General features: G+C 47.4%; 2 protein-coding genes across 2 annotated transcripts; one reads left to right on the plus strand and one right to left on the minus strand.

Moving 5' to 3' along the window:
* Nucleotides 1-9,043: 9,043 nt before the first annotated feature.
* On the plus strand, nucleotides 9,044-13,556 carry LOC104329449 (lysozyme g). Its single transcript, XM_009934574.2, has 5 exons — nucleotides 9,044-9,114; nucleotides 9,946-10,035; nucleotides 11,094-11,290; nucleotides 11,532-11,667; nucleotides 13,426-13,556. Exons 1-5 carry the CDS (start codon nucleotides 9,072-9,074, stop codon nucleotides 13,554-13,556), a joined length of 597 nt encoding a protein of 198 aa, XP_009932876.2. The 5' UTR covers nucleotides 9,044-9,071.
* A 5,140-nt stretch (nucleotides 13,557-18,696) lies between these two features.
* On the minus strand, nucleotides 18,697-23,118 carry LOC104337896 (lysozyme g). The gene is made up of 6 exons (XM_075426848.1): nucleotides 23,038-23,118; nucleotides 22,198-22,271; nucleotides 21,750-21,851; nucleotides 21,301-21,497; nucleotides 21,038-21,176; nucleotides 18,697-19,187 (listed from the first exon to the last, which is right to left on the minus strand). Exons 2-6 carry the CDS (start codon nucleotides 22,238-22,240, stop codon nucleotides 19,054-19,056), a joined length of 615 nt encoding a protein of 204 aa, XP_075282963.1. The 5' UTR covers nucleotides 22,241-22,271; nucleotides 23,038-23,118; the 3' UTR covers nucleotides 18,697-19,053.
* Between the last annotated feature and the right edge of the window lie 1,847 nt (nucleotides 23,119-24,965).

Here is a 24,965-nt window from a genome sequence, read left to right on the forward strand (position 1 = left end):
CATGGAGACAGTAATAACCCAACAAGATCTGTGTTGTTCAGCTCTTAATGCTAGATTATTTGCACTTGACTGGGCACTCTTTGATCGCTGATTGACCCCATGTTATGCCTATGATGGTCTGCTCAAGAAATCTGCCTAGAAATGAAGTGCTGAATTGAGCTTTGGGATGTGAGAAGTGTGAAGTAGTCTGGTCCTTCAAAGACATGGGTTGAGAAGTAAACTCTGAAGTGGGCAATGAGTGAGAAACTGCTCTCAGACCCCATTAGGAGGTTGGATTGTCTGCAAGTGTTATAGGGGTCATTGGGGGATGCCGACTAGAAAGATAAAATCTGAGTAATCCACATTGTGCTATTACCTGTTTGGAAATTCTGAAAGGAACACTTCAACAGGAATTTCTACAGGAAATTTGGGATTTGAACAGTAGTGTCTGAAACGAGCCCTTTTCCTTCCGTGTGAGAGTAAAACCAGTGTCCTCAAGCCACTATGAGGGATGCTGTTACATTGTCTCCCATGTACATACGCACACATGCACACACACAAGCACAAGCTGATGCAGAAATGATATGGCTTTTGTACTTACCACACATTCAATAGCTGCATATTCCACTTTTTAAAGGGGAGATTCTGTTGGTAGTGTGTTGAGCTGTCTGTCTCTTTAAAGCAGCGGTATGGGGCAGTTCGAGAGTGAGGGTTACACTCCAGAGTTTGAGGAAAGCCTCTCTAGGCATCAGAATTGGAGGGTACTTCATGTTAGCAGTGGAGTATTTTAGAACTGTTCTGAGGGGGATGTTGCCCCTAAGCCCCCTTTAAAGGACAAAGGGATAGATAGGTTCCACCACGTTTGAGCAAATTACTGCTCTGGGGGTGTGCTCTGATCTCTTGTTCTGGGATCACACTTGGGAGCCTTCAGTGTTAAGCCTGCCAAATACAACTGTGGTGATCCAAGACATTCCCGTCTCCCAGGTGCTCCTTGTTATCTGTCTCCCGGAGGGCACCATTCTCTGTCGTATGCTGCAAAAGGGAACGCGCACCCATACCTTTCTCACCAGTTTAAGCTAACACATCCAGCTGGCTATGGCAGTGCAGAAGAGACCAGAACATCACCAAAAAAGTCTTGTTCAGATTTGGTGGACTGATTTTACCTGCATGTACACTGGAAGATACTTGATGCTTGTTGATGGAAAGAGGGTAGTTAAGAAAGCTTGCTTTTAGGACCCCATGGGGTGCATATTCTAAGGCTACCTTTTTTGGATTAGCCATTACAGCCATGGCTTGAGCTGCCTAAAATAAACCAGGTAGCTGTGTCTGCTCAGTGTTGAATCTGTGTTAATATACTTTGCCTTTTTGAACACAAACTATTCAGACATCATCTTGCATGGTGGTATGATTTTAACTTAATTTTTAAACCTTTTTTATAAGAGTCACGTTGTCTGCTTCAGAAACCATGCAATCTTTAGTCACCACTGGATTTTCCCCAGATGACATTGTATGAAAATCAGGTGACTGTAATACACAAAACCACATTAATTCCCATTAATTCCTTTCCTGATCTTCTTCCGCCATGTTAATTAGTTCTTTTGTTAGTGTGCTGCCCTAGAAAAAAGCCTGAAACTGTTTCCTGTTTGGTTTCTAAAATGTTGACAGTCCTCAGTGCGCTGTATCACGAATTCCAGGCACATGGAGATGCTCTTAGTTATCATGATTAATGGGTAAAGTTAATAATTGCTAATGGGTGTTAGTTTGACATCCCTGTGAGTCATGAATGTACTGTGCTCATTTTGTACGTGGGAAACTAAAACAAGACTAGCTCTGCTGAAGGACCTAGCAACGTCAGGAATTAGGTGCTGGAGTATCTAATTTCAGTCTCTTCCCGGAATCCAGATTTTGGGATCAGGTGTGTTGGGTCCCTCTCTAGCAGGTGCTGCCCCGGGGCAGGATCCAAGGCATCCGGAAGGTGATGAGCCCTGCCAAAGTGAGCGACTACAAAATGTGAGTCCAGCATTCCTCTCCACCCTCGCTCCTGAAGCTTTGTGCAGCACAGCGTCAGGTGTGTGGGCCTGGAAAGAGGGAGAGAGAAAATGTGACTTTGTAGCTTATAGATCTGAGAGAAGATGGGGTTCTCCCTATTCCCAGTGGTTTGTGAGCTTTCCACACTTACTGCAAAATATAATGTTGGTTATTTTTTTTTCCCCTCCTCTCCATGTTCAATACGAAACACCAAGGCAGTCTCAGGAATATGAAGCTGATGCAACTGTGTCCCTATAGGGGCAATAGGGCCATCCTCTTGTCTTCCCACCAACTTCCCTTTGATCTCTGGTGGTCTCTGCTGTGCAGTAACACAACCTCCACAGGCTGAAGAATGAACACACGTGCATCCAGTCTTGGTGAGGGATGTGGGTGCTTTACGCAAAAGGGAGGTTACTGTGGGTTTCTGCCTTCGTAAGGTTGTCTTCTAAGACTGGTCTTGCTTCCACCATGACTGGTTTAAACAAAGTAGGCACCATGGCCACTTTTTGTGAGTAAATGCTTGAACGTGCACTGTAAACTCCCGTTTGCCCAGAGATTTTGGCATTGGGACACAGAGTCCAGAAGCAGACTGTGGGACATAAGGACCAAGCTCTTCCGGCTGGGCCACTTTAGACTCAAACAGGAGCGGAAGTGCATCTCAGCCAAGTACTTGGAGCACAGTGTTTTGCTTCGTGCTTTATGAGCATAAACCCTCTTCTGGCTTGAACTTCTAAAGACTTGCATTGGGTGACGCATCTGTCTTTAAGCTGGGATGAGAACTCATAAGGTCTCATAAGATCCAGTCCAGTGACCTCTTTGCTAGAACACCTTTTCTACAGTAAAATTCAAGGTCTTGTTTCAGAGGACAGAAGGAAAATATTTTTTTTCTCCTTCATAAACACTTCTGTTCTTTGTTGTTTTACATGATGGCTAGAGAGATGCTTTCTGCCGAGTGGGATGTCATTTCAATGCTCACCTGCATTCTTCAGAAAGGCAAGATAAAGGAAGAGATTGGGGCCCTGAGCACCTGTTTGCTTCTGAGCACCGTGAAAAATGAGCGCTTTATGTCTTACAAGTTTGAAGACCTTTGCTGTCATTACTTACAGGTACACTAGATGTAGAAAAGAAAATCTATGGAAATGTAATTATTAAACTGGCTGTATATCTTTAAAAGTTGGGAAAGACAGCTCTAGAGGGTTTGTTTGAGATGATGCTACCGATGCATCTTTAACTGGCCAGTTAGTGGTAGGCATTCAGCAAGTGTCAGCTGTCGTAGGCGGCTTCCCTATAAAGCAGTTACAAAGTCTGTGAATACCCGGTGTTAGCTACAATTACATCCCAGACAAAAGGAACAACCTGAGAAATGCATCTGCCTGCCGATGTTATGAAACCAGAGTTGAAACTCACAACAGAGACAGTAATTAGTACGGGTATTGTTCCTCGTAATTTTAGATAGTGTTCTCACCACCCAGTGAAATGTGATGCCATAACCTGCAACCTGAAGGAGAATAGCATGTGCAATACATAATGCTTTTCAAAATGATGCTCCATTTTGATCACATCTCTATTAAGTGGAATGAAAAAGAACCTCGCCCCGGTAGATCACTTGGCAGGAGGAAGAAAAAACTATAAAGTGAAAATCTGTGAGTAGGAAGGAACCAGTGGTATTGAACCTTGCTGTGGTTTAGATCTCAGGTGTGCTCCTTTCTAACTTATGTAAAACAGGTGGAAAATGCTATTCTGTTGGGTAGCATTTTTTTGTCCACTCTGTACTCCCCATAGCTCAGTGCAACTAACGGAGCCAGCGAAAGACCCCGGGGAAGCCATGTCTGTGGTCACTGACTGCAGGGATGCCCCTGTGAGTACCAGAAAGCTTTCCCGCTTCTGAAGTTTGAGGAGGTGCAGATACCATTTGATGAGTGAACTCCTCCTCTTTCCTTGACTTTCCATCCGCTCGCTCTCAATCACACGCTGTGCTGACCACAATCCAGCACAAGGGGAATATGTACTGGCATCCTTTATGTTTAAAAATTACACAACGGCAAAAGGAGTTTAAAATTATAGGGTGTTCGGTTGCTTTAAAATTATAATGTTTGTGTCCTTTTTCTTTAGTGTTAACTTAATAACTACATTGTATTGCTGTGGCTTTCATATATTTTCCCTGCTATCAGCCACGAAGGCTAGCAACTTGCTGTCCTGCTAGATGAGAGTCTCACAATATCATATGAATCCAAAAACTCATGCTTCTAAACAAAATACCAAGAACAACAAATAAAAATATAAAAACAGGTACGGTACTGTTATGATAGAAGGTAACATTTTTCAGAGACATCAGTCCAGCGCGTTCCTGGATATCTGTCTGTGAAGTCCAGCCATTTAGAAAGAGCTGCTTTAGCCATACACACAAAGGTGCCTTCTAACCCATCCCCTCTTCAGCCTATCAAAAGTAGCATCATATCGCAGCTGTGTACATCCCTTCTGTTGCGTTATGGGCTGTCAGAGGTAGACATCTGACTCTTGACATAATTTTCCAGACTAAATCTAACATAAAAATAAAAAATCGTGCCAACTCCCATGTAGTGGTTCACCTGAATTAGATGCTCTGGATTTCCAGCCTGCAAAGACCTTTGAGCAGCAAATCATGTTTTCTAACATCTTGCAGGTCCCTTTATGTGGCAGTGCCTTGGACAAGCACACTGGCTTAGAGCCCTGCCCTGTTCAACGTATGTGAGCACAACCTTGTTTCCACAGAGGCTGCCTGCTTTCGGCATTCACTCTAAAAGGCAGTTGGCAAATTTTGTGAGCATAAAGAGGTTTTCAGCAAGAAAAAGTCTCATTCATAATGCTGCTGAGAAAATAATCTCTTATTTGGCCTTATACTGGAAAATGTGAGAACACAAGGAACCTGCCCCAGGGACCTAAGAGCATATAGCAGCACAAATAAAATTAATTGTACTTAAAACATAACATCCACCATTCGGCGGGTAAATAAAGAGCAATGCAAGGCAAAGTGGGCGTTAAGAATTCATATCGTAGAAAATCTGTTATTATGTTGGTGATAAATGAGAGAGAAAATACATAGCAGAGACAAACAGTGTTTAAATTCAAAACTTTATCTTCAGGACCATCAGGAAGTGGCCAATGCATTAGGAAAGAAATCTTACCGAAGGTCAGAGGCTACTTTGCAAAACAGGTCCCAAGTCATCAGCATCAACACAGGTTCAGTGACAGAGGAACATTCATTTATTGTCACTAACATGCTACTGTTTTTATGAAAGGTAACTGGATGTTAATACTTAATTTTTTTCATGTATTTGAGAGAACACATCTCTCTCTAATACAGATTATCTTGTTCTATAGAAGGCAAATGAATATATCTGGTGGGTTTGTTGCCATCAAGCTGTGCGCTCTGACCTTTTCCCAGCCCATTTCTTCTGGCTTTCCTCCCCTCCAGCATTTCTTGAGTCACTCTTTCCTTTTGAAAGGTTTAAAGCCACACTGTACGTGTGATGTCCTTATTTTCTACCTGTTCCTTCCAAAGATACGACACAGATTCTTACCTTACATTATGCCAAATTTTACCTTTTGCAATTTAAAATGTTAAACCCCAGTAAAACAATTAAGTGGTAGTCTAGTCTGGGATACCGCAATAAGGTATCAGGTTTGTACATGAAGAATGAATGCCTAGTCTTGTTGTAATCTTTGGGGAGATGTCTATTATTTCCATGTTTCACCCAAATAAATGAGTTTTATACCTAAGACTTACCTTCACTCGTATCCCAGCCCTCCTGTAAAAACAGGGCTTGGTTCTCCAGTGAAGCTTCCCTCCTTCATCCTGAGTTCAGGATCTAAATCCATGATATTTGTGGTTATTGATTTTTAAGGTGACAAGGCAAACTTGATCATCTCCCGTGCTTCACAGACTACTAACCATTGCTTGGTTTTGAATACAGTAATTAGTATCTGGCCAAAACAGTGTTTCCTACCTGCCACATCTCAAGCCCAAAAGAGAGCAATGGGAATAAATGGCTTTGTGATGTATTAAATAATGAAGAAAAAACTGCTGGAAGAAAACCTTGCTTTCCTAGCCTCCACACATGCTGGGCAGTCTTGGGAAGAGAAAAATGTGGGAAAGGGCACAGGACTGAAGGGCGCTGACCTCCCAGATTAGCTTTCCATCTCCAAGCAGCTCAGATGTTTTACATATGTGAAAGTGTCTCGGCCACAAGGTGCAAGTCTTTCAGAGACCCTCTGTGTGTCCCCACTGGCTTCAGCTGCTGAGAGACCAATTCCCTCCCTCCTCACTCCAGCTGCAGTGTCCTGCCTCCCCAAATCTGAAAGTCAAACCCTGCCTCTGCTCTCAAAGTAGTCAAGTCGCCTTCCTGAATTAGGCTCGCTGCAAGTGATGAAGCAGCAAGATTATTTTCTTTAATTGTCATTTTTGGAACGCGTATGGAAGTATGATGCTCAATTAAAAGCTTGCCAATCTGAAATCACTGAGGAAATGAGACAAAAACCCTGCCAGAAATGTGTCCAGACTGATCTGAGATGTAAAGCACTAGACAGGGGTCTGATTTTTGCCTGGCCTCTGCCACTGATTCACTGCAATGCTTTTGTGCAAGTCATTTATTGTGCATCAGTGTGCTTATTGATGGAGGAAACCCAGTATTTATTTCCTTTCACAGAGCTGTCCTGAGGCTTACTAACCACTGCTTGTGCAAATCTTTGGATGAAAGGAATCATGAGAGTTCTAAGCTCTTAATGTATATTACTTACTGTACTTTAAAACAAAGTCATCACACTAGGTAGGAATTAACATTCCAAAGCCTGTAGGGTGGGTACCTTTACATACACATATATATAAAAGTCATCAAGCGACCTGCCTCAGAGGAAGGTCGATTGAAGACAGGTGAGTCTGAATTCACTCACAGAATATTTATTTAGAGCCTTGATTTTGCTTTAATTTAGCATTTTGTCAATATTGTGATTTTTATGCTTTTTCTGCTTAAGGACTGTGGTGACTTTTGTGATGAGAGGGAAAAAAAAGGGCCGATAACTTAAAACCTTATAATATGGCAGTTTTCTGCATGTGCAAACAGCTGCAGCCTGTAGCATTTGATGGGGCCCTGTATGGATTTGCCATTGAATGAATGGCAATATCTGATAGCCTTCTATGATTGGTCTTCTTAACCAGTCTGATAGCCTCTGTGATGGCATGACCAGCTGGGTAGATGAGGCAAGAGCAGTGGATGGTGTCTACCTCAACTTCAGCAAGGCTTTTGACACGGTCTCCCATAACATTCTCACAGGGAAGCTCAGGAAGTGTGGGCTGGATGAGCGATCAGTGAGGTGGACTGAGAACTGGCTGAATGGCAGAGCTCAGACGGTTGTCATCAGCGGTGCCGAGTCTAGTTGGAAGCCTGTAACTAGTGGAGTTCCCCAGTGGTCAGTGATGGTCCCAGTCTTGTTCAACTTATTCATCAACGACCTGGATGAAGAGTTAGAATGTACCCTCAGCAAGTTTGCTGATGACACCAAACTGGGAGGAGTGGCTGATACACCGGAAGGCTGTGCTGCCATTCAGCGTGACCTGGACAGACTGGAGAGTTGGGCAGAGAGGAACCTGATGAAATTCCACAAGGGCAAGTGCAGGGTCCTGCACCTGGGGAGGAACAACCCCATGCACCAGTACAGGCTTGGGGAAGACCTGCTGGAGAGCAGCTCTGTGGAGAGAGACCTGGCAGTGCTGATGCACGACAAGTTGACCATGAGCCAGCAGTGTGCCCTTGTTGCCAAGAAGGCCAATGGGATCCTGGGGTGCATTAAGAAGAGTGTGGCCAGCAGGTCAAGGGAGGTTCTCCTTCCCCTCTACTGCGTCCTAGTGAGGCCCCATCTGGAGCTACTGCATGTACCCAGCTCCAGCCAAGGGTGTTCGCTGGCCTCAGTAAGCTAATACAGGACAAGGGAGTCTTTCCAGTGACACCAGTGGACTATTTGTGTTTGTGCATCCATGCAGATGGGTTTGCAGTAGAAAGCCAGCCTAGAGAAAAGGTCACACATTTTTAAAATCAATGAGGCATTTTCAATTGTTAATAGCATTGTATGATTTGCCTCCAAGTTTGTCCACAAGACTCGTGGTGTGTTTTGTGTTTCAAAGGCTCTTGGGGAAAAAGAAACATTTGTAAGCCATAAAAAATGCTCAGTTTAAATGTACTCACCAGCAAGGCATGCACAGTCAATGTTTTTTCCAGTTCATAGATACTATCTGATGACATTTCAGGATTTTACTAACAAGCACAGCAGATGCATTTATTACTGAAGTGATTATCTGCCATTATCACACACAGGGGTTACTGCAGAAGTGCTCTTTCACCAGCAAAATCTGTGCCTTGCATGCTCTTAGCAGAGAGGGTCATACTGCTTGACTTTGAAAACTCATTTGTCCCAAAGCCAAGCAATAATCCCATTGCCTTTTGAACAGAGAGACAAGGGATGCGTGCACTCTGTAGCACGTTAGATTTCAAACACCTCTATCATTAAAGCAAAGGTACTGCACCTGCTCATCACAAAGACATGCTGCGGGTGTTCAGAGGGGCTGTGTGAGCAAGTGATAGGAAGTGACAGGGGCTAAAATATCCCTTCTGGCCCAGGTTGCTGATGGGGACCTCCCTACTCCCGAGGTCCCCAGGCTCAGCCCTTCCCTCTCAGTGTGACGGTGTCGCTAGTGGCACACGAGATGGAGGAGACGTTCAACCACAGAAGAAGCCTGTATTCCCCAAACAAAGTATAGAGCAGGTGGAGCTCCCATCACTTGCTTCTCCTCCCACCACCACTCTCTGAAGCTGGCAGCTGCGTCCTATGCTGGGGGCGAGGGGGATAGCGTGCTGCGGAGAGGGTCCCTCCTCTCCCCAACCCTAATGCCATCGCTGTCCTGTGCCTTGGGGTGGGAGCTTTTGGCACGCAAACTTTGCTACAGGGCTGTTGAAAATCAGCACTGAGTTCTTCATGTTTTGCAAACCACTGTGTTTCCAGGTCTCCTGGAGCAGCTGAGGAGAGCCATCGCCATGATCCCCATGCTACTCTTGCTGGGCCTTACGGCCCTTGTCGGTGAGCCAGGGCTTGGGTTTGGTTTGCTGTCGAAAGCACCCCGGGAATGGTTTGCAGAGGGATTGCGGAGAGGAGATGAGCCATCAGGCCTGAGGTCCCCCTTCTACACAGTGCTGTAAAACCCTGTGTGCCTGAAGATCCTTGGCTGCTGTGTGAGGCTGCTTGCCGCCCACCTGCATCCCTCAAACCAGCACGTCTGGAGTGTGGGACTGACGCCAAAAGGGAGTCACAGACATACCTCCTCTTGATTTTCCCAGCTAACCCCCTCTGATATCTCTGCCTACTCAGAAATGGTCTCACAAGTGTCGCAGGCTGTTTGATGGAGGCTATTCATTCCTCGGTTATTGAGGAAGCAGGGCATTTTGCCCAGGCTGCGGCAAGCACTCTCCTGAATTAACTCCTCACCAAGTTATGGAGGGATACAGGAGACATTCCCAGTCAAGGTGCTTGGGCACCACCAGCTGTCATCCGAGGGGTCAGGACATTGAACCAGAGGGAAGAACCCTCTGAAATAAATGCAGATGCTGTGGTTCCCCTCTCCCAAACCAGTGTTTAGACCTAACGGGGCAGACACCTATTCGCCTAAATTGTCATTATCTTCATCCACTTCAACTTATTCAATTAGAAAAGAACAAATTTCTGTTCTCTAGCTTTCATTGATAATGTTACTGATGGGGAACAGTGGCAAAAATACAAGCATAGCCAACACAAGGTGATGTGGATTCCAGGTCTGGATGAATCCCTTGTGCTTGTCTTGTACTCACCTGCAGCATGCTGTACAATATTGCTCTGAGATCTTACGTGTTCAAACACCTCTGTTTTATTTTTCAGCTCCATGCATGAGTTACAGTTGCTATGGCGATATAACTGCTCTTCAAGCCCCCACGATCTCCTGTACAGCTGTAAGAGCCCCAGACTGTGGTAGGTATTATTCATAGCTTGATTTGTCAGCCTGTTTGTACCTGATAGAGAGATGCTTTGCCTTCCATTAAATGCAGTGCAACTATTCAGTTAGCCAAAAGGGAGAAAGCAACACCTCCCCTCCACACACGGCAGGTGCTGTGAAGTCTCCACACCTGATGGGAAGTGGGAGGACAGACTTCCCATAGTCAGAATCCTCAGCCTCTAAGCAAAGGGAAATAGCGCAACCCCTTTTCAGTCAAAACAGCTTCTTCATCAGCCAGGACTTTAGCATCAGCATCCTCAAAAAACCCTGGAACCTCTCAGCTCGAAGGGGAAGATGCGCAGAGCCGGGTGCTGAGTGCTGGTGTGTTGGCTGAGCTGGCCAGCAGTGACCTGTCAGAGACACATTTTGCAGGGGGAAGGTCCCAGGTATGCAGCCATCCTTCCTCTGGATGACCTGTTTTTGGTAACTCCTTCCCATTTCTGTCTTTCTTGCCTTGTGTTATTGCCCTGTGTCACTGCACAGCTGACTGCCTCAGGTTCATGGTGCACAGACCTCCAGGGACTACCTTGGACGTAGACGCCTCTGGGGCAGACACCTGACTGTGGGTGTCCAAGCATGGATCTGAATCCAATTGCTTGTTTTCAAGCTCTTCCAAAATCACTTTAAAAAACCCCACCTTTCTATACACAGACTAGCAATGTAGCTGTTACTGCAGTTTGGCTGGTCAGTAGTAACACATCTCTCACTTTTTTGAAACACAATTTGAAATTTCACTTTTCCGGCTCCAGAGTCGCATTTCCAGCGGTGCGGCAGCAGAAGAGGACCATGAACTCATGGTCCCACCTCGTAAGAAACTGCCCTTTTCCCCTCATCGCCCTCAGGTACTGGCAGGGCAGCTCCCTGTCCACAGCCAGAGCCGACAGGGCTGTGCTTGCTCCTCAAGTGCCACTGCCCGACTCAGTGCAGCTGCATCGTCTTCAAAACTGGAGTTACTCCTTTGATACACCCACTCAAGGGGAAAGTGAGGGTTTTGGACGGGAGGTGTGTAAGTCTGCTTTTTCCTACGCCACAGGACTTGCCATGATACGGAGGACTGCTGAGGCAGATGTCATACGCCTGAGGAAATACGAGATCCCGATTAAGAGAGTAGCCAGAAACCTGTGCTTGGACCCGGCGCTCATCGCTGGCATCATCTCGCAAGAGAGTCGTGCCGGCCTGCTCCTGGACAACGGCTGGGACCAGGGTCGGCAGAAGTACGGCTTGATGCAGGTACATCAGAGTCATGAGTATCAGAACACTAATGGAGTGTATATCCCAGGGCTTCACCTGAGCTGTTCTGTGTTTGAAACAGCACTTAAATGCATTCTCTCTACATCAAAGGTTGTGTTTAAGTGTTATCTGGAATAAGGTCGCTTCCATGAACCACAGCCTGGGAGCACAAAGAAGACGGGGAAGCTAAAGTGGTGGTTGTGTTCAGAGGGAAACCCGTTTTCTTGCTTGACTTTTCTAGCTTGGTGGGCAGCAACAGCCTTTCGGACTGTGGGATAGCGAAGAACATATAAATCAGTGTTCAACTATCCTGGTTCGTGCAATTAATGATGTGCGGGCAAGACATCCTACCTGGACCTGGGACCGGCAGCTGAGAGGTATGCGATGGGCTATACGCCAGAAAGGGACACCCTCGAGTTTACAGGTAGAAGCAAAGAGGGAAAGAGGCCTGCGCCACCAAGACATGAATAGCTGAGGTTCTTAAACAAGAGAAAATTACCAGCCCTCTTTTACTTTGTCGGTAGTTTGGTTTGCAATTTGCATTTCAATGCACACATTGAGGCACTCTGGTACTGGTGTGGGTTCAGTGTGATGTCCTGCATGCTGGTCTGCTAGTGCATCTTCTTTATTGATATTTAAATATCCCAGTAGGGTTTCTAATAATGTTTAATTAATACCAAGTGATGATTTGTTATTTGTATAACGATAAGGAGGAGGCTCCTGAGTGATAGGAGTGCTGTGCATTCATTGGTGTCACTTTTAAGGGAAAAAGAGCACAAGTCTGGCAGATTTTACAGCATCTCTGTAAAAAACCTCTCGGAGTTTTGTAGTTTAAAAAAGGCAACCCAAAACAGCAGACCAGCAAGAGATCTAAATATAGATGCAGCCACCCAGCTCAAAGCATTGTCCACAGGGCCCCACGTTTCTGCCTGCAGAAGTGAGCCTGTGGTGGGACATCAAGCTCCTTGGGAGCTTTGCTGCAGTAGGAAGCAGCGGGAAACCAGCCCAGCCTGGGAGCTGCCGCAGCAGCATGGAGACACCCCACGCAGAGCTGGGTGAAGAGGTTGGGCACAGCCTTGGCAGGTTGCCCCTTGACTTCAGTGAAAAACACCCACAGAGGGCCATGACATTGAGCAGCTGGGCCATTGCTGCTCAATGGCCGGAGCCAGGACATCCTTAAACTCCCTGGAAAAGGCACTGTGCTCAGTGAACGTGAACAAGTCTCAAGTTATCCTCTTACCTGTTCATCCTGCAAGTGAAATGGCTGTCAAGTGGATAAACAAGGTAGAAACCAAACAAACAAAAGCCACTGGGGAAGGCAGAAATTGAGGCACCAGCAACACAGGCTTATCGTGGCAGGCTGTTTCGGTTGATGGTGTCAAGGAAGCTTGGGATCCAGGTTTGCTTGTAGTCTATCTTAACTGCGTGCTGGTTTGTTCAGACCACGCTATTTCTTGCTCTCCCATCTTTTCTCTGCTGCTGCCTTTATAGATTACGCCATTGTCCCATTCCCACCCACATTTGGAGAGAGTCATGGGTTCCTTCACTATAGAAAGAAGGATTTTGCAAAATCAGTCACTTTTTTACAATAATGCACAATCAGCAATTTCCCAAGAAATTGTGTAGGATTGGTGGGATGTGTCGTGGTTTAGCTCCAGACTACAAAACAGAACCATGCAGCTGCTCTCCCACTCCTCCCCCGTGGTGGCATGGGGAGGAGAATCAGAAGAAAAACACAACTTGTTTTTATCCCAGCTCATGGGTTGGGATAAAAACGGTTTGACAGAACAGCAAAGGAAGAGGAAAATCACAACAACAATACTGATAAAAAGAATATACACAGTGCAGTTTTCTCACCGCCTGATGCCCAGCCAGCTCCCTAGCAGCAATTACCCTCTCCCAGCCAGCTCCCCCAGCTATATAGGAAGCATGACCATCACATGGTATCGAATATCCCATCTGGCCAGTTTGGGTCAGCCATTCCAGCTATGTCCCCTCCCAGCTTCCTGTGAAGATTAACTCTATCCTAGCCAAACCCAGGACAGATGTGTGGCCCTTTTGGCAAGCAATTTTTACTTTCACATCTCCATTTCTTATTCATAAGCCCATAACAACTCCTTCTTAAATCTTTCCAGGGGGAATCTGCACCTACCATGCAAAAATGGGCAACCTTCAGGTCTACGAGGAAGACCCATGCGACAGAGACGACTACTATGCCAACAGCGTCATTAGACGAGCCCAGTACTTTAAGAGACATGGGTTCTAGCTCCTAAATCTGCCCTGCCACCAAGCCTCTCCTCTACATAGTCTAGCCCAGTAGTGATCGTAGTACCCAGAGCAGTTCCTCAGGGCTCCTGGCGGGACTGATGCTGGTGGCTCCAGCACTGACTCCTTGCTTGCTCCAGCAAACCCCATCTCCCTGCTCAACGATGGGCGAGCTCAGCACTGCCTTCTAGGACACCCAGAGGGGAGAGAAACCACAAGCTCAGGGCCTTTGAAAGGCAGGCAGGGACAGACTAGCAATGTTAAAGTGTCAGGCAAGGAAGGTGCCTCTTCCCGTTCGAAGCTGAACCCGGGGCTGTTTGTGCATCCCCCAGGCATGGGCATGCAAGCAGCTTTCCCTGGGCATTGGCTGTGCTCTTCCCATCTCCTCCATCCATCTCCTTCCGTCTCCCTGGCCAATGGAGGGATGAAGCCCCCGAGTTACACTCTTCCTTTTCCTTTGATTGTGCTGGCTACAGGGCAATGAAGAGACTTCTCAACAAGTCTTTGGTCTCAGCGCTAGCTGTGCATTCCTGTGGCCAGCCTTGTGGGGGACAAACCTAAATATGATTCTGTTAGTTGCCTGAGCCCTGGAGCCCACAGCCACGGTGGGGCTGGAGACCTCTTCAAGGCGAAATGCAGCCTCAGGCAGGGGAAATCCTCTGGATGGGAAGTACCGCAAGTGCCCTAGCAGGCGTGCAAAACACCTTTCCACCAGCGAGCAGCCCTCAGAGCAGGAGCCGGCCCCGTATGTACCCGCCCCAGGAGCTGTATCACAACAACAGTGTTGGTAAAAAGCTCCACAACGTCTCGTGCTTTAGTTTTGGCACCTTTATGCTGGGTTTCCTCTAAGTTTAAAAGCATTTTGGCATCTGTTCCTCTGTCAGGAATCCCAGCTTCGAATTAGGAGTGAATTAGCTCTGTGTTTATAAGCTCTGTTTGAAAGTTGTCTTTGATGTGGATGGGTCTGGGTGCAGATTTAGGTTTACTGAGAATAATACTGAGAATCAGAGAGAAAATAAAGATAAATGTTATAGTCCAGTCTTTCTTTTTTTTTTCTCAATTTCATGGGGCCTGGTGGGCAGCAACCTGCAACTTCAGTAAATATTAGTAAATATCCCAATTCACTACTTATGGAATGGGTCTCAAACTCATTTTGAGAACTGGGAGAGGAAAATGGTGCTGCAGACTGGGGTGGGTGAGAAGATCTGGTCTGGGAGGCAGGGCATGAGGCAGCCTGAGCCCGGCCTCTCACCCCATGCCTGTGAACTGGGGAATCAGGACGTTCGTGTTCGGCCTTTCAAACAACCATCTCAGAGGCGTCAGGGCATCGTTCTGTCGGCTGTCACCGTTGCCGATGCAGAAGCCATGTGCCTGGGCTGCTGGGCAGGATTGACACAGGCAGTGTGAGAACTCGTTTGGAGACAGCTCCTTGTCTCACCGGTCACTCATCTGCTCACCGTCACGGGAGGGACTGCACGTGATTAGTGTATTTGCAAGCAAACTTCTTTTATAATCTCTGGAGACCAGAGGGAGCTCTAGGATGTCTCTAACGCTACTGATGGTTTTTTCAGACTACAGAAAACAGTCCTGTGTTGAGCAATCGGAAGTATTAAAATATATATTGTTTAGTCTTTAGTGAATTCTGCACTATATTAAGACTTTTTAATTTTAATTTACTAATTTTAGTAAAACCATTACTTTACAATACGAACTTGTGAAACATATCACATGGTTTGATCCCCTCTACTTGAAATAGCTTACATAAAATTCGTAGGTTGCAGTCTTTGCTGCATTATGTTGTACAAACCTCTCTGTCATACAAATCTCTTACGCAAAACCTATGAATGCGTTTTTGGTAGGTTAGAGTAAACTTCAAATGGGGCAGGGAATCTCATTGCTGCCTACATATATAAAGTTGTTTTTTGAGTTAGGAGGGTGAACAGGAGCGGAGCTTTCTTAGGTTCCCATCATGTCACCCTTGATTGCTGCCAGCAGGCTCCCTGTCACCAGTACCTGGTATTGCTATCTCTGCAGGTCTGTGAGTTCCTCAGGAGTCCAATTTCTTCATGCGTTACCTGTGAAGCTGCTGCTTCACGTTATGACAGCAACACCCCAGGGCCTGCAGACCTGCCCGCTGGCTTGTGCGACATTGCCAGAAAGGATTTTTTTTTTTTCAAGTCTATTTACATGTCCTGATTATGTGAATTCCATATTTTTTTGCAAATATTATTTTACAGTATCAGCTGCTTGTAGCAAGTAAGGAAAATCTCTGCCAAAAATAAGATGAAATCTAACTGCTTGATAAATTCCCAGGAAGTAGTAAGTAATTAACAGAAGTTTAACACTGGCACACTACCTGAAGATTTGAGCAAGAACTTTCCTGAAAAACACAGAGTTCAGATTGCTTTTCGCCTCCATTCTGCTTCTGGTCACTCATGTCCATGTTACTGGAAGTTACTCGTCCGGCTGCTGTACACCGCTGCTGCAGTTGCACTCTTGGTCACCATTTTGACCTGTGGCCTATTATAAAAACCAGGCAGTTTGCAAAGCAAGTGATATACTAACAAGTAACGTATCACAAAAAGCAGAAGCACAGGTGTATCGGGTCTGAGCTGGAGTTAATTTTCCCCACAACAGCCCTCATAGCGCTGTGCTTTGTATCGGTAGCTAGAAGGGTGTTCATAACACACCCTCACAAGTAGGCTGGGGTGGGCAAGATCCTGGGAGGGGACACAGCCAGGACGGCTGATCCAAACCAGCTGACTATATTCCATACCACAGGACGTCTGCTCAGCAATAAAAGCCAAGAGAAAGGAGGAGCGGGGAGGCAGCATTCGTTATTATGATGCTTCTCTTCCAGAGCAACCACTACGTGGGAAGCCCCACTTCCCAGGAAGTGGCTGGACATGGCGTGCTAATGGGAAGTAGAGAATAAATCTTCTGTTTTCCTTTGCTTCCATACGCTGCCTTTGCTTTTTCTTTATTAAAACACATTTTAGAATAAATCTTCTGTTTTCCTTTGCTTCCATAGGCTGCCTTTGCTTTTTCTTTATTAAAACGCATTTTTCTTGACCCACATGGGTTTTTACCGTCTTATTTTCTCCCCCTCACTGTCCTGCTGAAGAGGGGAGTGATAGAGTGCTTGGTGGGCACCTGACATCCAGCCAAGGTCAAACCACCACAACAGGTAAGGAAAGAGAAAAGCCAAATTAGAGGGGAAAGAAAGGTCCTGGGAATCACAGACCAGGATACCTGGCTGCAACGCTGAGGAAGATGCCAGAGGAAAAGGTCGAACAATTGCTTCACAAGCACCTGGGGGACAACAAAGCAGCAAGAAACAGTCAGGAGGGCTCTGGCAGTCTGGCTTGGCAGGAAAAAACCACCTCAGACCAACGAAAGACCTTATCTCAGTGGGTACACGGACAAGAGAGAAGCCATGGTTGTGCCAGATCATGAGCTTTGGGCAGCAATCTGAAGTGCCAGGGGTTGGTATTGGGACCAGTGCTGTTTAAGATCTTTTACAGCAACATGGACAGCAGGACTGAGTGCACCCTCAAAGGTTTTTAGTTCTTCTCAATTTCTCTCTCGGCCTAAAATCAACACTGCACTTACCCAGACTCTGCTAACACACATGACAGTATGAGCACCTTGGAGCCCTGCTTCGTCTGCTAGTAAGACTTGTATTCAGTTTCTCTTTCCTTATTTCTGTGTGACTGCAAACATCCACCGCTATTCCATGCATTCATAGGAAAAATTATCATTCAGAAAAAAGGAATATTCTGCAGCATAATGTAAATGTCAAGCAGCTTTGAAAAAACAAATCATGACGCTAATACCCAAGGAAGTATTTTGCCTTTTGTTTTTTTAATGACAGATTATTATTATTTTTATTCTGTCCCAGCTGTAGGGCTTTGCCTTTGTCTTAATTGATCGTCATGAGGTTACCATCAGCCCATTTCTCCAGCCTCTCCAGGACCTGCCAGTCGGTATCATCTGTGAACTCGCTGGGAGCGCTCTCTGTCCAGAGCCTGAGTTGCTGCTGCAGCCATGAAGCAGTACTGGCTGCCGGACCTGTCCCTGGGGGATGCCACTCACCGTTGGCCACCAGCCGGACCCTGTAATGGACACTGACCCCCATGCTTCGAGCCTGGTGACTTTCTAGCCGATTTTCTGCCCACCTGTCCAGTTCCTGTCTCACCAGTCTGGCTGTAAGCATACTACAGCAGACTGGAGCAAAGAGCTTGCCAGGTCAAGGTACACCATGCCTGCTCCTCTCCCCTTTGCCATAAAGCTGGTCATCTCATCGCAGGACACAAACAGGTTGGCCAGGCAGGATTTACCTTGTTTAAATCCATGCTGGATGTTTGCAGCGTGGTCTCTAATTGCTTCTGGGAGGATGTGTATCAGAACTCTCTGCACTGCTAAAGGCTTTGGATTGCATTTTCCTACGCATTTAAGATTCTTGCAGCCAGTGGTTTTTCTAAGTATCTTGATACACAGTTATTCCCAGTGCTAGCAGGTGTGCTCGTGCTCATCATGGAAGAAGAACGGAAGTTCCCTCAGCATGCAAGGGGATGCTGGTGGGACAGGCACGGCTTGCACTGCTTGCTGCCAAACCAAAACCAACCCTTGCTTTGGCCCTGGAGAATGAGCGTCACTCGGTCCTGCAGGTATGTACTGCCCTCCTCCCCTTTGCCTCTCCATCCTCTCCCTCCCCCAGATAGTTTGATCCCAGGTCTGGAAGGAGTAGGAGCACCAAAATATGCCAAACCCAAAGACTGCTGCTTTCCCGAGTGTCACTCTTCTACAAGCAGCAGAGAGGAAAAGGAACTTGATGAAGTGCAAACACATCTTTCATCCTGTTCCCTCCGCAGTTTCTGTCTCTGCCTAAAATCAACACTGCACTTACCCAGACTCTGCTAACACACATGACAGTATGAGCACCTTGGAGCTCTGCTTCATTTGCTAGTAAGACTTGTATTCAGTTTCTCTTTCCTTAGTTCTGTGTGACTGCAAACATCCATCGCTGTTCTATGCATTCATAGGAAAAATTATCATTCAGAAAAAAGGAATATTCTGCAGCATAATGTAAATGTCAAGCAGCTTTGAAAAAACAAATCATGACGCTAATACCCAAGGAAGCATTTTGCCTTTTGATATTTTAATGACAGATGAATGACAGATTTTGGCAGAGATGTGTTGAAGACCTGAAAGGTAGTAAATTATCAATAGCAAAACAAGACAGCCCTCATAACGCAGAGAACAATGTAGATAGCAGAAAAGAATGATGAAAGATGTTGGTAATATTCCCTGTGTAAAAGCCAAAGCATGTTGCTTGTAAAGAAACTACATGACTGGTCTCTAACTGACTGTTGGTTTAAAAATTCAGGGCTTTAATCGACAAATTCTTATTCATGTAAAGCTTTCCTGTACTTTTGCATCTGTAGCAGTTAGCAGTCTAGAGCTGCTCTGAAGTTACTCAGTAGAGATTCCCGAGTCTAATAGCCGTGTTTCTTGTAATACTGGGCTCGTGCAGACACGTCATTGGCGTAGTCATCGTGGGTGGTGCCGATGTCCATTCCGTCGTAGGTTTGGACATTGTTAGGCCCAGCATTGTAGGCAGAAATCCCACCTGAAATGAAACACCAAAAGAAGTCATAGAATCACAGAATGGTTTGAGTTGGAAGGGACTTTATAGATCATCGAGTTCCAACTCCCCTGCTATCGGCAGGGACACCTTCCACCAGCCCAGGTTGCTCAAAGCCCTATCCAAGCTTGCCTTGAAGACTTCCAGGGAGAGGGCATCCAGAGCTTCTCTGGGCAACCTCTTCCAGTGCCTCATCACCCTCATAGTAAAATATTTCTTTCTTATACCTTGTCTAAATCAATCCTCTTTCAATTTCAAGCCATTACCCCTTGTCCTATCACTCCAGGCCCTTGTAAAAAATCCCTCTCCAGCTTTCTTGCAGGCAGCCCCTCAGGTGTTGGAAGGCTGCAATAAGGTCTCCCCGCAGCCTTCTCTTCTCCAGGCTGAACAGCCCCAACTCTCAGCCTTTCCTCATAGGAGAGGTGCTCCAGCTCCCTGATCATCTTTCTGCCGCTCCTCTGGACCCGCTCCAACAGGTCCTTGTCTTTGCTGTGCTGAGGGCTCCAGATCTGGACGCAGGACTCCAGGTGGGGTCTCAGTAGAGCGGAGCAGAGGGGCAGAATCCCCTCCCTTGCCCCGCTGGCCACGCTGCTTTTGATGCAGCCCGGGATACAGTTGGCCTTCTGGGCTGCAAGTGCACATTGCTGGGTCAGGTTGAGTTTCTCATCAACCAGCATCCCAAGTCATACAGACTTAAAAAAACAGGGATCATTCCAGCCCTATATATTCTGCTTTTACTGGTTTTGAAAGCTTTCTCTTATTGGGACCCCTTCTAGCAGGGGAGAAGGCAGCATTATCGGAGCTTCTCTGACCCCACTGGGGCTCTTCAAACAGCTCACAATTAGTGCTGAATCCAGCAAAACATCAGAAATATACCTGAGGTTTTGAGCTCACAGATATTTGCAACTTGATGAACTTGTCCCATTTACCTGGTCCAGCACAAGCCCTTTGTTTACACTGGGGCTTGTTCAGAATAGAATAAAACAGATCAGGATAGGATAGGATAGGATAGGATAGGATAGGATAGGATAGGATAGGATAGGATAGGATAGGATAGGATAGGATAGGATAGGATAGGATAGGATAGGATAGGATCATATCGTGTCCTATCATACCATACCACACCATATCATCTCATGTCAGATCATGCCGTACCACACCATACCACACCATACCACATCATATCCAACATCCTTGTAACTCCTCACTCATCCTTGAAAATTACTGCTCTTAAAAGAGAGTTAGAACACTCTCCTAGATTGCATTATTTCTGTCCTGCAGCTGCGTATGTGCCACTCCATATGGCCTGTTGAAAAGCAGGGGCATCTGAGGTGGCTGTGAAAGGAGCCCGCCGCGGCACCCCAGCAGTCCCAGGGGCTTGTGGGGTGCAGCCTGCTTTGAGCTTTTCCACTTGTGCAGCACAGTTTTGCAGTTCCCCGAGAGCAAACACCTCGTCTCCTTTGACAGCAGAGATCTGGAGTGAACTGCTGGCCCCGTTCGAGCAAACCACGGGGCTGCTTGCTAACCGGAATGGCTGTGGGAGACTCCTCGCAGTCAGACAAGGAAAGCTCAGCTCCTCTACAGACTGGATTTCAGGTGTATAAACATTTGCCGCATGGTGCTGAAAATTGAGCCAGGCTGCCCTACTAAGCAAAGGCAGGAACAGCACCGAATTGGCAAAGCTTGTCTTCTGCCGGTGAGAGAAAAGCGGGGTGAAAAGATAAGCGACAGCCTGTTAGGAACGTGGTTTTTGAGGAACACAAGGGCTAATTCAGCATATTCTCGTCCTAAAATTTTTCTTCTGTCCTGGACAAAACCTGTGGCCTGTACCTTACCTTTCAGCTGCTGGTCCTTTGTCCAGCTTGGGAACTTTGCCTGGATTGTCTTTATCATTGAGACAAGTATGTCTGTGCCCTGGGTAATGTGAGCTTCGCTGTTCCACGCTCCCACAGGTGTATGGGAGTTTTTGTCAACCTAGAAATACAAAGCAACAAAAAGAAGTAAAATTTCCCTTCTGCAATGGATGGTACCTTTAGGAGGTTTACTTTTATTTATCTGCTGTATATTTATCAGGTCTTAGTGGAATATCAGCCAATACCTGCATTAAACCAAAGCCATTTCCGTTGTCGCCCCAGCCGTCCTTCAGTATTGTGCCGGCATGAGATTCCCGGGAGATGATGCCAGCGATGATGGCTGGTTCGACGCACAGCTTTTTGCCAACTTCCTCAATCAGAGTTTTATATTGAGCCATGGCTTCTAGGTCCCGTTCAGCAATCGTTTCTGATGCCTTAACTCCTGTAATTCCAATCAAAAGTAAAGATGTTTGCTAATAACCTTTAAAACTCAGCATTGCCTCTCACCTCTCGCCTTCTAGTGCAGGCAGAAATAGATGACACTTTTCTTTGCCCTGACTGTGGGAGGAGGCAGATGTTCACCGGCAGGGCTCTTGTGCAGGCTCAGCAGCTAGCCTGTGTTCAGCACTTTGGAGATGTGAAGGAACCAGGGTAGTTGTGCCGTGGAGAAGCGTGGCAGAAGAGGGATACTCACCGCAGTAGGATAAACCCTCTGGCTTTGCAGTTTTGCAGGAAGCCCCCGTGGTTTCAATTCCGCTTACACTGCCATAGCAATCCGTGCTGCCCTGGGAGGCACCTGCAGAGGTGACACGGAAGGGCTCAAGCAATAAAAGCCTTTTGTGACTGCGAACAAAACCCGAGGGGAGGTTGCACGCCACAGAGGTCGGGCTGCGGGACGCGGGAGCCGCACGGGGCTGCCACTCTCGCTCCTTGCGATGGAGAGGAGGCGAGGTCCTGCCCTGCACCCTGCGCCCACCCGTCCATCAGGGCCATCCCTCCTTCCATAAGCCTCACCGGGGGACCCCCAGCACTCTGCCCTCCAATAGAGTTTAATGGCAGTGGAGATTTTGGGGAGGGGGTTGGGGAACCAGGCGTGTGTCCCCAGGTGCTTGGAGCGCAGCAGGGGGGGACGCCAGGCTTACCCAGGAGGGCAGCGAGGCCCAGCAGCACGAGCATCGGGTACATGGCGTGGTTCTTCCTGCGCACGCAGAACAGCCTGAAAAGCAATCAGTCAGCACTGGCACACATGAACACATGAACAAATCCCACTACTTGCTGGAGAAACACAAAGAAACTTTCTGAGCTGACGGGGCATTTCTCTTGGTTAGATAGACGAAGCGATACACAAACGGAGTCGCGTCTCTTTTTACGAGAGACACCAATGGCAGCTCTCCTGCTGCGGCACAAACCAGCCTGCATCTGCTCACAAGAGACTGGTGACCTCTCACTGTTGCTGGTGTTTCAAACCCACAGCTGCTATGACATCTCGGGAGCTTCCACCAAATCTCAAACCCTATACTTGGTTGAGAAAAAGTAAAATTAGTAATGTTCAGTGCCCTGCACTGCTGCACTGCCACCGTGAATGACCTTATTCCCTGCCCATGTTCTGTATACAAACCACCTTCCCCACCCCTGGGCAGCTTTGCCTCAGTCTCCTGAGACTTTCTTCATACTCAGAAATAGGTACTTTCAAGATGCAAGCTGTCGAAATCATTGTGTCTGTCTACTTCAGGGTGAGTTGTGCTCCGGGAGCACCCATTTCCCCTCACCGGCTGTGAGGGTTGCCTAGGGAGATGGGCTCACGTAGGGATGAAAGACATCTAAATGTAGGTGAGCTAAATCCAGAACTACAGGACAAATTTTGGTGTCCTTACTCAAGCAGAAATCTCATGCAGTAAAGAAGTGCAGCCCATGGGCTGCTGAGGAGCTGCTATTGCTGAAGGGAATGAGAAGAGCTCCCGCCCTGAGTGGTGGTGTCTTACCTACTTCTCCGCAGCTCGCCTTCTGGCACAGGACAGAGGATTGGGGAAGGGTAATTTATAGGGAAGGCTACCTTCCTTTTGGTGGCGATCCAACACTGTGATGGAATGTATTGAGCTGCATTTTTTTCTCATGTAAATAGAACCTGTTGCACTCTAGACTTTGGCATGGTGGCAAGTATGTCCTTGGGACTGGCATTTCCCAGATTTCCAAAGGGAGAAAAAAGGACCCTATTTTACTCTGGGCATCTCCTCACCTGCATCTGGTATTTCAAACCCTGTTCCTGGAGGGAGCCAAGGTGAGGGCCAAGGCAAAGTCTCAGCACCCAGCTCTTCTGCGGCTGCTTGCCCCAGTCCCATCCCGGCATCCTGGGCTGTGTCGCTACTGCTCAAGAAAAGAGGCCTGGGACTGACCCTCCATCTGTGGCATGGAGGGGCTTGCAGCCCTACTGCCTGGGCTAGCACCCTCCTGAGACACTGGCCACATCTGTGATGGTGGACCATCTGCCCCTGCCTGGGGGTTCCTCCCATGACAGTGTGCTCTGCTGACATTGCTTGCCAGCAGGATAGATAACGAAGCCTTGTCATTTCAGCTTTTTGTGTTTTTTGTAACAGCTTCCAACAAGCCTGATGCGTCTCTGAAATGATTCAAACAACCCCTTGCCTCAACATTCCTCTCTGCTGTGAGGGGAAGAGTTTTCAGGCACACATCTGCTTGCGAGTAGAGGGACTGCAATGAGCCAGGCGTCTCCAATCACTGAAGCTGCATTTGCTACCTGGGGACAGACACCAATGCTAAGGATACCGGCGTCACGTTAGTGAGGGGTTATGTGCCTGCGGTTGCTCTAGTCAGAGGCTCTCGGGGCCCCTTGCCTCCATCCACCAAGCCCCTTGCCTGCCCTCGAGAGACCTCTCCCTCCCTCTGCTCCCCAGCCACGTTTCTGCACACTCATCACCCTTTCCCTGACCCCTCATGTGCCAAAAATACCAGAGGTGGGAAAAGTGTCACCCACTGTGGGTGGGGGAGTCTGCTTGGTATCTGTGGAGGCTGCGGTCAGTCTCCAAAGGGTGCGCAGTGGGCAGATAGCAAAGCACAGGAGGCCTTGTTGGGCACAGCTTGATTAGCAGTGGGACTGACTCGTTCTGCTGATGCCTTTCTTTGGAAGCCCCCATTTCCTTGAACAGTGTGAAGGCAGTGGGTCTCGTCCCACCTCTGACAGCATCTTCACGAGATGGAGCCGCTGCACGAGGCTGGCCGTGATGAAAGGAGCAGTCCGCTGCTCCCCCAGGTTTGCCTTCATGAGTTAATACCTTGGCAGAGGAGTGCCTGGTGGACCTGGCATATTTGCTTGAGACGATCAATGTTTTAACATTATCTCTGGGCAATCTCACGGAAGGAGAAGAAGCTGACAATGAACAGTGGAGTGGGGATTTCCACCCCCTTTTAGTCGGAGCAAGGCAAATAACACCCAGTCTGTTATTAACCAGTTGCTGTGGTCACGGGATTGGCTGAACCTGTCTCTGCACCCTCTCTCCATCTTCTCCAAGGACCCCCTCAGGCCCCATGATTTCACCTGTCCCGTGGGCCTCGTGCTCCCGTGGTGGGACAGCAGTGCTGGCTTTCCCAACCGCTCTGCTCTCCTCTGTCCCTGCAGTTTCTTCTCCCCAGTAGTCTGCAGTCGGAGGAATGAGGTGGTCCATAAACAACCTTCTTAAAATGTCACATCTTCACCTCTAAGAGCAAAGCCCAGCTTTGCGGGGAGAAGGGCTACAGATGCCAAAGTGATGCTTAATCTTCTACGTGAGCTGTTTGGGTCCAGGCCCGTTCTGCCTGGGGTGTTGGCATCGCTGTTTTGCTGACTCTCCCTTGTGCAGCCCTTGAACGACTGACGCCTAAACTGAACCATGTCCTTTGTAAAATGTTGCCTTCC

The sequence above is a fragment of the Opisthocomus hoazin genome, chromosome 1 (assembly GCF_030867145.1).
Source record: "Opisthocomus hoazin isolate bOpiHoa1 chromosome 1, bOpiHoa1.hap1, whole genome shotgun sequence".
NCBI lineage: Eukaryota > Metazoa > Chordata > Aves > Opisthocomiformes > Opisthocomidae > Opisthocomus > Opisthocomus hoazin.

Bases quoted from the DNA above. Each gene is read 5' to 3' on its own strand.
- LOC104329449 (XM_009934574.2), top strand. From the start codon at position 9,072: ATGATCCCCATGCTACTCTTGCTGGGCCTTACGGCCCTTGTCG. The intron at 11,291-11,531 runs GTACATCAGAGT...TGACTTTTCTAG, and splicing joins AGAAGTACGGCTTGATGCAG to CTTGGTGGGCAGCAACAGCC. The intron at 11,668-13,425 runs GTATGCGATGGG...AAATCTTTCCAG, and splicing joins CTGGGACCGGCAGCTGAGAG to GGGGAATCTGCACCTACCAT.
- LOC104337896 (XM_075426848.1), bottom strand. From the start codon at position 22,240: ATGTACCCGATGCTCGTGCTGCTGGGCCTCGCTGCCCTCCTGG. The intron at 21,852-22,197 runs GTAAGCCTGGCG...TCACCTCTGCAG, and splicing joins GGGCCTCGCTGCCCTCCTGG to GTGCCTCCCAGGGCAGCACG. The intron at 21,498-21,749 runs GTGAGTATCCCT...TTGGAATTACAG, and splicing joins AGAGGGTTTATCCTACTGCG to GAGTTAAGGCATCAGAAACG.